Source organism: Epinephelus lanceolatus, chromosome 3, assembly GCF_041903045.1.
Source record: "Epinephelus lanceolatus isolate andai-2023 chromosome 3, ASM4190304v1, whole genome shotgun sequence".
In the NCBI taxonomy this organism is placed as follows: Eukaryota; Metazoa; Chordata; class Actinopteri; order Perciformes; family Serranidae; genus Epinephelus; species Epinephelus lanceolatus.
The window spans coordinates 30,589,890-30,602,438 of NC_135736.1; the positions used below are offsets into that span (position 1 = coordinate 30,589,890).

At 42.9% G+C, this 12,549-nt stretch overlaps 1 protein-coding gene across 4 annotated transcripts in view; it reads left to right on the top strand.

The window, feature by feature from the left end:
- Window positions 1-12,549, top strand: part of npnta (nephronectin a) — a 74,094-nt gene that overhangs the window by 30,683 nt on the left and 30,862 nt on the right. For 2 of the 4 annotated variants that reach the window (XM_033624885.2, XM_033624886.2), the window contains one exon: window positions 11,753-11,848. The exons of the other annotated variants lie outside the window; for them this stretch is intronic. In XM_033624885.2, coding sequence (XP_033480776.1) covers window positions 11,753-11,848 — 96 coding nt within the window. The remainder of the gene's footprint in view (window positions 1-11,752; window positions 11,849-12,549) is intronic. 4 annotated transcript variants of the gene reach the window in all.

Here is a 12,549-nt window from a genome sequence, read left to right on the forward strand (position 1 = left end):
TTAAAGCGTCCCACTTTGTTAGTCAGCTGACGTGCATCCAAGCAGCTTGAAAATACTTGTGGAATTCACGCCCTAAGACAGGAATAGGATAGTGTGTAATTAAAAGCAAGGGGCTGAGGTGGTGGGAGGAGGAGGAGGAGGAGGTGTTGAAATCCTTTCCGGAATGTTCCAAATGACTCATCCTGCATTTTGAGGCTATAGGTGGCTCCTGTCTGCCCGGCCAGACGGCTGTACTTTGTCTTAATCTGCAACAAAGGGGAGAGGAAAAAGGATCAGCGTCCCATATCCAACTACAATAGACTTTGCTGCCAACCATTCAGACAGACTTATCTGACAAATGTGATTCCAAGACCTTTCAAGATGAAACTGTACTTTCAAGTGTCCACCGAAGCCCCATTTGTCCAATAAGCTCTCCGCGTTTTACAGAGCTTTCCATTTTACTCGGCTTTGAGTGGCAGACTTGCCCTTTCAGCCTATTTAGGTGCAGATAACCTTGGGTTCTGTTTTGAGCTGGCACATGCTATGGAAACCAATTTAATTATTCTCAAACCATAGATTAGATTTTCTCATTTAAATGCAGGCTCCATCAAACATTGATTTGAGGTTTACTATTGACGTGCCAGGTGGCCAATGTTTCTAGGCATTCTAATATCCTGCCTCTCTCGAGCACCGCATTTATCTTGAGGAGCAAACTGAAGGAGTGAAGCAAGTCGCACAGAGCTGCTTACCTGTCCTCAACACTGCTAGAGGTCAAGTAGTCAACCTGGTGCACTATAAAACATCATATAGGAATTAAGTGGAACCAACTAATCTTTATGATTATGAATGATCTACATTTATACGATTCACTTATGTTACGTTAATTCAACTTAAAATTCTCATTTTCATTTTTAGACCACTTTAGAACTCATAGAGACAGAGCGCAACGTGTCACACTCTGAAAACCACGCTCCTGGGGGGGAAAACTGTCAGTGCCACAATGTTCAACAAAGGGCTAAAACGCTAACAAAATACCTGTAGCTAGTGAAAAACATTAGATTTCAGCAAGTCAAGGGATTATTTGAGCACCTTAAGCCTAGTTCACATCACACGATTTTCACCCTGATTTTGCGTCGCGGAGACTACTGCAATCTTTTGAGTGTTCATACTACGACATGTGTTGCTATCAACGGGAGTCTCGCCAACTGCGTTACGACCTGTGTGTGCACCCCACAAAGATTTCTCCATCGAGCCCTCGCCGACAGAGCCCCAGATAACGCGGTGACGTCACCAAACTTGGAGACAACACGTGGTAAAGGCATGGATATTCTTCCCAGTGTTGAATCAGATCTTGGGAGAAAAACAAGCAACCAGGGCTATGGAAACAAGCCCAAAAGAAGCGACTATCAATAATTTATTAGACTATAGAATATATAGAGAGAAAGGTGACGTTTAGAGAGCAAGCCCAAATAAGCAACTCCACTTTAGAAACAAGCCCAAAGTTGCGGCTAATAAGCGGACCTGGCAAGTGGCAGCCCTGCGGCTTGTCCTCCTCACATTTCTTCCGTCCTCCTGCGTACTGACATGGGACGTATCCCGCCTCTCATTGGCTGATGCTCTTTGTCAGTCGTGTCAGACTTGCCAAATATCCAGTCCCAGTCACAGACGAGGGGGCGACTTGCTCATAGGCTTATTCACACATGAGGACTCGTGGCAGACTATCTGCCGACTCACCTCCGACCCAAGGTGGCTCTCAAGATCCTCTGCGACGTCGGTGAAAATCGTGTAATGTAAACTAGGCTTTATATACACCAGAAAGGAAAAGGTATATTGACAAACTCAGTGTTGCTGGTCTGTCTCACTGTCCCTTCTTCTTACAATGCTTATCTCGGAGGAAATGATCCCACTTAATGGCCAGAAGTGACATACTTTGATATTTACATCTGTTTGATTAAATCACCAGATAATATCATTTAAGCCACGAAAGATCAAAACCAGGCATTACATAGCTTAGTTACCTACGGCAGTGCTTTTCAAACTTTCTATGCACAAGACACACCAAAGGGCAAGCCAAAATCTCAAGGCACATCTGTATTTATACCGGACATCTTCTATAGCATGTTTGATCACTCTTATCACAACATAAGACAAAAAAATAAGACAGGTAGCTTTCATGATACTGTCTACTGACATTTTTTAACTCCTTTCTTTCAATGGTAGGTCATCTTCGCTGGTGCTTTGTTGTAATTTGCTCCGTACAATAAAGCAATCCATTTTTCCTCTCATGGCTTTGTCCCTTTAAATGTTATCATCCCTCACACTGGCTGCCAATCAGGGCTTTTGATGTGTCACACACTTACGATTCCCACATGCGAACAGCACAAATAGGTTCCCTGTGAACCTTTAAATTTAAGTTACATATTTGAGCCAGAGTTTGCCTCTTTATGAGGAAATGGGTGCACACAACATACTGATGCAGTCAATTAAAAATTCATTCATAATTTTTTGTGTAGGCCCAGTGAAATATTGCCATAATAATGTGTGGTTATCACAAAATCCCGTGGCACACTTGGACTGGCACCATCCCACCATTTAAGAACCACTGCTCTGCAGTTTATCTGGCCCAACTTAGCAGAATGCTTGCTGCATACCTACTGAGTACCAGGATCTTCTTGTTAATGCCTCACGTCTCACTGCTTAAAAGCCCAGTTTTTCAGTTCAGCAGCTATTAAAATTTTAGTCATGGATTCTTTCTGTTGGGAGCACATCCCATCACAAAGCAGCTTTAGGGCATTTTTGTGTTGTTTGCTTGCAGATGTAAATGACCAGAAGGCACATTCACACAATACAAAGTCAAAGGCGAGTGATTAATTGTTTTCCTCTCCGGTGGGGGCGGGACTTAAATGTGCTCTGCCTCCATGAACCTGAGTGTTTTCACTTTAAATAAAAAGTTTCTCAAAGTGCAGCCAGCTGGCCAGTGGTGTGCCGCAGAAACTATTTGTGCAGCTGCTAAATTTGAGGTGACGTGCATGCATTAGATTTTAATAATCTGCCCATTTCAATACTTTCACTTTCAGTTACTTACATTTAATACACCTCTCAGCTGCTGTGTCAAACTGCACTCCCTAATAAGCATCTGTCAGGTTGGGAATGACAACTTGTAGGAAGCTACTGGTTGCATGGCAGCTAGTGGCACCTCATGAGTATTGAAGGACTTGCGTTCTCATTAATGCTGGTGCTGTTAGTCAAATTTAACAATATTTGGGGAAGAGCTAGGCAGTTCAATATGAAAGAGAGATGGAAAAGATTTTTGTTTTGTGTGTGCACTGTTTCTGTGTGGCCCTTAATCATATGCGGGCTGTGTAAATTGGCACTCAGTCAACAAAACTTTAAGAACCTCCGCTTTAAATGATGAATGAGTTGAGTGAATGTGCTGCTGAGAGTTCACTAAATTAAGTTACTAAAGAAATGTGATCAGCACATTAGCAGCATGCATCGTTTGAAAGATACAGCTTTTTTATAGTTTGAGGGAAAAGTCATGATGAAAACTTGCTGTGTGTCTTTGATAAATATTAGGTCATGATTGTTTCTTCTTAATAATAATGTGAACCGAGATGATGTTGGTAATTCAGCCCCCTCTCAGCTTTCAACAAAAAAGCCCTTTTTAAACAGCGATCCTGCAATGCTGCTGTAAAGACGATCCATCATTACATAAGCGTACTAAATAATGCAAAAAGGTGTGACATGTGACACAACAGCGTCTGCGAAGTGTGTGTGCATGTCATCCCGCCATGCCGGCTGTCCCTTTTACACAGACGTCGGTTCAGCACTGTGACTACCTCCGCTGAAAGCTCAGTGTCGGTGCAACAATGCCTGTCTACTCTGTGTTTGTACCTTTTTATAAAGAACAGCAAGGCAGAGAAACAGAGCATCGATCCCACCTTGTCCAGGCTGTATATAAATGGGCAAATCATTCAAGTTTAGTTCACTCCACTTCCATTTTAAGGGCATGATAATGTCCCCAAAAAAGATGCTTCGTAATTGAAATGTGCAGTAAAACATTGTAATGCACACTCAGTGTAAATAAACCTACACGTGCGACGAGATATTTTGCATGCACTCGCAAATGGACACACATTCCTTTGCTCTGAGAGGAAGGCGTGGACAGATGTGTGACCCTGGAGGCGATCTGATTATAAAAGAGTGTTAAACACCACGGGAACACCGGTAGCATGGGGTAAAAACAAACCACAGAGGAAACACAGGTGTTTACACCAAACACAAAGCATGGCAGATACCGTATTGATTTCATCACTCTCAGAAATCAAAGCCATATTTTCCTCTGTCAGACTTTTATGAGCTGGTACTGTTAGGGGGAGATTTATACTTCAAGGACTACATGTCTGTTTTTACTGCCAGCTCTTTTCACCTGCCAAATCATCTCACCATAGTGTTTATTTCACTTTAATGGCTTTCCCCATACAGAAAAACCTCCTGAATGGGATCATTTGAGTGATCCTGATTGTGTTTATTAAATTAACGGGCACTCAACTGTCAAGAATAATAGCACTACTTTGAGAATCCCGATCATTTTTAGAAAGTGCTTCACCTTTGGTGCTGATGAGAATTGAATCTGTCATACAGCATGGTGAGGATAGATGAATACGCTCTCGCTGCACAAATAAACTCATTATAGGGATAATCTGTTTAACAATTTGGCAGCACGCTCCCCCTGCTGATCCAATCATTTTAATAGATGATTATTCCGTGCAGGTGGATTTAATTAGGTGTAGTTGACCTGCTGTTAAGACACTATAAAAAGATTTTGCTGGAGGAATGACACATCGCAGACATCAGAAGCGATACAGCTGCGGCGCCTCCAGATGCTGCTTTCTTCTTTTCCCCCCTTTTTCTGTCTGCCAACTATATAATTAATACCACTTCAAGTATGATGGTCTCTTGAGCCGTGGTTGAAGAAAGTATGCAATTTGTCCCCATGTCTTTTTTTTAGAATATTAGCTAATATCTGGACCTTTCACTGCTTTATCTTGGCGACGGCACTTTGCTGTCTGTGAAAGTTTTATGATTTAATTCAGTCTACATGTAGACAGATACTTTGGGGTTGTTGGTTTAGAAAACAGTCCCTCTCTGTCACTGTTTGTCTTCCTGGCTGTCTGCTGTTAACGGTCAAGCAGCTGCAAGTGTTCCAAGTATTGTATGTATTACATCATACTGTGTATTTTCCCTCAATTATTATCTAATTCCTCCAAATTTTGTTTGTTTTATCTGAGTTTTATAGTATAATAAGGTCATTAAAAAAAGTATGAGGTAATGTTGACCTTAAATGACCTTGTACAATATCAGATTTCCACTACATGATTAACATGTCCAAAAGATTTCACAATAATAAAATTTTGAGATATCTATAGAATATTTTGGGGGAAAATCTATAAGTCAAATTAATCATTAACTTTGTTTATTGTAAATTTTGTCCTTGCTTGGGGCAAAGGAATGACACTGAATATACGAGTCTAGGAGGCAGAGAGAGTCTTTAACCATAGCTGTAGAAAAGCATACAGAAAGATCATTTACACTTAATGTAGTACTTCACTGCTGGAGACACAAATGCTTTTGAAATTGGTGCCAGAATATACTGTTCTGTACTGGACAAATTAACGGTGCTGCTGGTGGGCATCAGTTTTTTTCCCCACAGGAAACAATTTGGAAGCTGGCTGTCAAAGAACACGTCTCAATACCTATACTACCACGCTATATAGTATGCCAGAGAAGGATTTAGTATGACCCAGTACATAGTGGGCGCTAGTTTCCCAGTGCAGCGCAGGGTGGCACAGGGTGGCGAACCACGCGCAGAGCTAGTTTCGAGCAGCACAACCCGAGAAGCGCTCAGTTTGGTAGTTTGGCAGACCGAGGTGCGCTGAGATGGGTGTGGCGGCGCAGCAGGGGGAGGTGTCGACAGATCCAGCTTGGCGCAGTGACAATTTTGTGCCAAAAGGCTTTGCCGAAGGTGCGCTAAAAGCTCGCCAGCTGAAACCAGGTCTACTGTCAGCGCAGGGGGAGCACAGCCAGTGTAAGCCGAAGTTTGGCTGACCGGCGGACAGTGCGCACACGTCACCAAAACCTCACAGGCAGGTTTCCACAATGTCAGGCACATTAACAATAAAATGAATAGCCACAAAACCACTATTCAATGCAACTATCTGCAATCAGCACATAAATGTATCTCTATATCGACTGTCCCGTCACATCTGATGTCAAATCAAAGGGGATTGGCACTGTTTGGCACGTTTGGCACGCGTAATGGAAACCCAACCTGATTTGATTAACACAGCTGCAAACTAATGAGTTCACATCCCTCTCAGCCAACCACAAACAGCCACAGCATCAGATAGGGAGTATATATTCAGCATCTGTCAAACCCACTCCACGCCTTCTCTCCTCCCTCTTTCCGACTTGCGCCGGTAGGAGGGACGGAGGTGGGAAAGAGGAGTAGCTGCACCAGCGCGCGCAGTGTGCCAAACTTGCAAAATCCGCCTGACCACACCCAGTTGGCGAAGCGCAGGTGCACTGCACCCCCGCCTCGCCCGGTCTGCGAAACTAGAGCCCAGTATGTCTGATTATGCAGTATGCAAGTCAGCATGCTTCTCTGGCTGTTCTGACCCATAATCCTCTGCGCAGCGGACCATACTTCACGTCGACTGCGCCGGAATCAGATGACAGCTGATTGACAGCTGGAAGAAGTTGCAATGACGGATGGCAGTGCATTCAAGTAACTGATGACCAGTCGAATATTAATAATAGGAATATTGATTAAGTTTAAGTGGTCAAAATAATCATAAATATCACTAGCAACAATGGGACATAACTATAAAAATAACAATGACAGCAAACCGGAGATGTTAAACTACATACATTGCAAAGTAACAACAGCAGAGCTCTCCGGGTTGATCTCCGTCTCTGTTAAACTTGGTAAGCTGTGTTTTTCTTTTATCTCCATGGTAACGGATATATCAATAAGAAGGTCAAAGTTCAGGGCGTAATGTAATGAGAAAGTAGTGTGTCCTTATTGTGTGCATACAGCATGCAACAGTATGTACTTTTTAAGGGCAGCTGCAATACCTACTAAAAGTAAAAAGAAAAAGTATGTGATTCGAAACGCACCCACAGTCTAGAATTACAGTTGAACAGTGAGATAAAATATGATTCTGAAAACATTTTAGATGAGAAATAGGCAGCGCAGTAATGGAGTCTTGGTTTGTATTTGATTTTTTTTTAGTTTACTGTTTTTAAACCTCAGTTTTTTACCTCCATTTTTACAATAGAGGAAACAGTTCGGTGCCCACTTATTGTTCACAAATTCTCATACTACAGCCAAACAGTCCACTAAAATATATTTCTGACGTATTAGGCTTAAAGTAGGCAATACAGTAACAGAACCTTGGTTTATAATTCATCAGCACTGCCTAGTTTTACCATTTGATTCAATTTGGTCTGAGTTTTGGAGAGAGACAGAGAGGGAGGGGGGTCTCTCCTTCTAAATCTGCATACATACTCTTTGTGTCTGTGGTGGCAGGCATTCAAAAACGAGGAGGTACATTCTGTAGTTCTGTATTCTGTATTCTGTAGCAACAGCCGTAGACCCAGCAAAAGTTGCGTCATCTGGCGGATTTGAGCTGAGAGATGAGCAGGGAGATCTGGGCACTGGTAAGATGGAGGGAAGCGTACCACAGTAGATTCACACATACTACCCACAGTGTTTTAATACAAAGCTGGTTGAAAATCTGCAAAGTATCCCTTTAATGGCTGGTGAAAAGGCAATCAGATGGTGGGAGACAAAGTGAGAACAGAAAGAAATGGAAATCATTTATATATATATAGATATTAATAATAGATCTGATCTGAGCTCACCTCCCACTGAGTGCTGATCGTAATGATGCAAAAAAGAAAGTCACATTTTCACTGTAAAGATGATTAAGCAAGTCAGTTACCACCACAACTGAGAAAATGCATATGAAGAAGCAATATGTTACAGTGAAAAAAACAGTGCGGCACTATCTCCTCATACCGGGTGCTGTCTTGCAGGACTGCCCTCTATCACTGAGCTGATGAAAAGGAATGGAGAATGGCAGGAAGGTGCCGCATGGATACAGACCAGAAAGTAAAGCAGCATTAAAATCTCAACACATGGCTAAATGATTGTTGAGATCAGATCAATAATGTCACCGACCTCCTTCAGACTCTTTGAGGTTATTTTGTGTTATCAGACAGCAGAAATCATGCCCCGCTAAATGAACGAGTCGACACAACCATACTCGAGGTTTTGGCTGTTATCTATGTTATTTTCTCACTGTGGCTGTATACTGTAGCTGAGTTCATCCATCAATGGGTGCACAGCACAGTTTTTTTTTACTATTTTATTATTTATGCCACATGATGTACTTTTTGGCATTTCACTAACACTCATTGAGTCCCATGGGTTTCAGTCTCAGATCCCTTTAGATAATCATGCAGTTTGTCTCTGGGGGATATTGGTGGTGCGATTCTACAGCCTCATCTTCTGGTAAAGCTGCTCTCTTCAAATTTCATGTGATATTGTTCAAGTTTAAAGGTATAGTAAGTGGGAATTTTTTTAGATTCATGCAAATGTAATCCCCTTTAATCATCAGATATGCCTACAAGTGTGTGTTGATGTATTTTTTGGAAAGACTCTGCCCTCTGTCTGTATTTTCTTATTTTGTTATGTTATCAGCATGTAGCCCCCAGCCAATAACAGAGCACAGGAGAGGCTGACATGTTATAAAAGAGTAGCAATCAGGTAGTAGCAGCATGCATCCAAGGGGAAGCTTCAAAAATTGCAGACCCAACACTGACATGTACACAAATGTAGCAAGGCGAAACACCAAGAGGACTAAGCTCGTTCCAAAACAACACTGCCCAAATACATGGGGTTTTTGGTTTTGCAGGACGCAGCAGTGCACGCTTCAGTCAGTTCTGTGACCATGCTGTCTCAGCCTGTGCTCTGAGTGCATGTTCATACTTTATGTGATCACCTGCGTGCATCTTTGTAAGAACGTCAAACAAAAATACGGATTTATTTTGGTTAGATGACAATGAGAAGTTGGACTGAGTGGCAGAGTGTGGCCCAGTTTTATTTCTAAAGCTTGTAAAATCAGGCAAACTAGATGAAAGCTAAAGTATCTAAAGTCTAAGGCCCAGTCCCAATACCCCCCTTGTCCACTACCCCCTGGCCCTCGAAATGAAGCAACGAGGGGTAGGGGTTGAAATCTTTCCCTAGGAATTGGGACACCACTCACTACGTCACCGTGTCGGTTACGTTCACGCATACGGAACTATTTTGTAGGGGTAGGGCTAAGGGGGGGTATTGGGACTGGCCCTAAATATCAATATGAAGTGAAGCTCATTTAAAAAACTGCAGGGAAGTCTTACATTAACACAGCTGCAGCCATGGCGGCAGTATAAGTAGCAAAATTCTTAAGTGTATCTTTATTAATTGCTGATCACCAAAAACTAAAGAAATAATCTCTGTTTAAAGTTACAGTTAGGCTTAAGTCTTCTGTGCATTTAAATTTGCTGTTAAGGCAAAGATCAGGCTAATAAACAACTTTATCGGTTATGGTTTTGCTAGCGCAACTGTCAAGTGATGAGACGATGTGATGAGCTGACAAGAACACCCATCAGGAACACAACAGTCTGTGTGATGCAGGACATATGGCACCACCTCCAGGCAAAACCCTGTGTTTTTAGGGAGTCCCCTCAAAAACCAGAGTGAATCCAGGGTTGTGTCTCACTTTTGCTGGTGAGGGCAAAGAGCAATGTGGAATTTCTGTTGAAAAGCATAGTTAGCTCACTTAAGTATCAGCTTACAACAGCTGCAATGTTCCTGCAATATTAGCTTGCAGTGTGCGAACATGCAGTGGCAAGGTGGGGCCAAATTTGGAGGAATTTAGGTAATTATTATCCAGCATGCATGTAAATGTGATTTGAGCAATATTCAAAATGCCTTTCAGCATAATGAGGGCTCTTGTATTGTTTGCCGGACCATGCTTGCTATTGACGATGGTCAATAACGATTCATTTGAATTCGTTTTGGCAGGTGGAAGATTGCTTGCTTGCAGGGGTATGGTTTACAATAATGTGAAGTCCCAAAAAGAACTTTAAAATCTATTTCTGCAAAAATAGCTCAGTCCAAGTTTTGATCACGCCCGAGCATGAGACTGCTCATATGACAGTACAAGTAGGTAAGAGAGGCGCACAAGGCCAGATTAGCAAAGTTAAATTGCAGAGAAAAATGGTCACCAACCTTTGTAGAAGTGAGTGGCATAGAAAGAGGAGGAACACAGCCTTTATTTTGAATGTCTTTAGATTCACAAAGAAGACCCTGGGCAAAATCAAAGTGGCCAACTCACAAGGAGGTGGACAAGTACCTCAGCAAAACCTATAGCATCCTAGCGACATAGCTTAAGCTGTTAGCAGTTAGCGTCACCAACGAACTAGCTGAGCATATACTGCACACAGTGATTGAGTGAGACACTGATCTTATGGGAACTGATTCATGGCTCTACTTCAACTGTGTGAGAGCCTGACAACAGACAACCACAATTTCTGACGTGCCAGAAATTCATCCAAAAGTTTGACGGACAGTCAGGAGCAGTTATCAGGCCATCGTCTGCCCACACTTCCCCTTGTACACTGCACAGCAAACAGTGTCCAACAAAGCTGAAACCAATCCAGCTATAAAATGAGGCTGTATGCCCAGCTTTACTTAATAAACCTCTGATTTCTTGTATTGTTTTCGAGGATGTCTCTGTTTCAAAAGACATTTAAACCAATGTGTTCCTCATTTGCTTTCTGCCTGGACTGTTTACCTGCCTGCAAACTTATTAGACCGTGCTGCACTTGTTACATGATTCTCTCAATGAATTATTGTTCTTTACTACTTAAATATCTTTCACCGATACCCATCCATGGTACCTATTTGCAGAGAAGGCATGCGACAAGTGTTTCCGCCCTGTGTAGAGTTGGCAGGAATGCAGCAGACTTGCATAACCTCTCAGCTTAAGTTACAGCATCCCTCAATGGGGAAACGCTTCAACGATTTAAAGTGTGCAAAACAGTCAGAGGTAGCTGTATCATCTTCCTGTCACTTAACAAAAGGTGTTGTTAGCTGACTGCCGGAGGAAAGGCTGCTGGATGGATGGATGGCTAGACGGAGAGGGGAGGGGGCTGAAGTTCTCGAGGATGGTGTTTGTAGTCAAGCAGTGATTTGCCCTTTTTAACGGCAACTCCTGTCTACCTTTGAACCTCCAGATACAAACTGAGAAGGGATCCTCTGAATCCGTGAGATACTGTAATTCTCTCAGATCCTATTTCACCCTCCCGACAAAATAGGAATGCAGAAGAGAGAGGAGGGCAGGAGGAGAAGGGACGCAAAAACACTTCCACTGTTTCTCCCATGTGCCCCAGAATTATTTTTTTTCTGATACTCAGCTCATGTCCAATTCCCACAAGTGTAATCCTCTTTGCTGCATAATGTTCCTCTTTACTTTCCAGGAATGTGGTGTGGTCAGAGGTGTTCTAATCCATGGGTTGGTGCTTTTTGTTCTCACTACATCTCTCTCTGTCTCTCTCCTTCTCTCCTCCTTACTCTCTCCACCCTGTACTACTTTATCTTCAATCAAACCTCCTTCCATCCACTCCCCCCAATCCCCTCTAACCCATTTTATTTTGTCTAAAGAAGAGGAGCTGGACTATTTAACTCCACCTGTGTGGTTCAGTCACCCTCCTATCTTTCTTCCCGTGGACCATCAGCCAGCGAGAGTAGTGATGGAGGGTGAGATTCTTCGATCGACCTGCCCTTGCCCCCCGGCAGCTTCTCCTCTTCTTCCCAATCTTAGCAACGTGCATGGTGCTGCACTGTGCGGACTGCGGAGGAGCGAATGTCACTCTCAACTATTTTCTTACGGCTTTCTGTCTTCCGCCGGCAGAAGAGACAACACCCAAGAGTAAATTTTCAGCAGAAATGCCAGCATGAATGCCAAGCATGCCACCACTCCACTTCTGCCTCACTTTCTTTCACTCTCTACTTTAAAAAACTGTTTCTCAGTACCAAAGAGCCATCACGATTTTCTGCCCCCTTGCTCTCTCTTATTTCCCTGTCTAGTTTTTTTGAGCACCTGAAACAAAGAGCTCCTCCTTCCCTTTTAAAACCATCATCGACATGGACACAGCACTCATGACTCCTCCACCGATGCTAGAAAAAGGCCTCGAGTTCCAACCAGTCTTATCTTCTTTAGAGTCAAGCATATCCCCAAGAAAAAGCCTTCTGCTAATCTCTCTGTCAGTGATAGAGGCGTGTCGGGAATGTAGCATAGCATACCTCAGTGGAGCTGACCCAATAAATCACTCCACTTTGCATCACTTCAGATGTGTCTCAGCAGTTCATTTAGCGTACAGTGAACGACCCGGAGGGGCTCTCCACCTCTGATATCGCACAGGTTTCTGCAGTCCTGGGGCCGTGTCGAACTGTCAGTT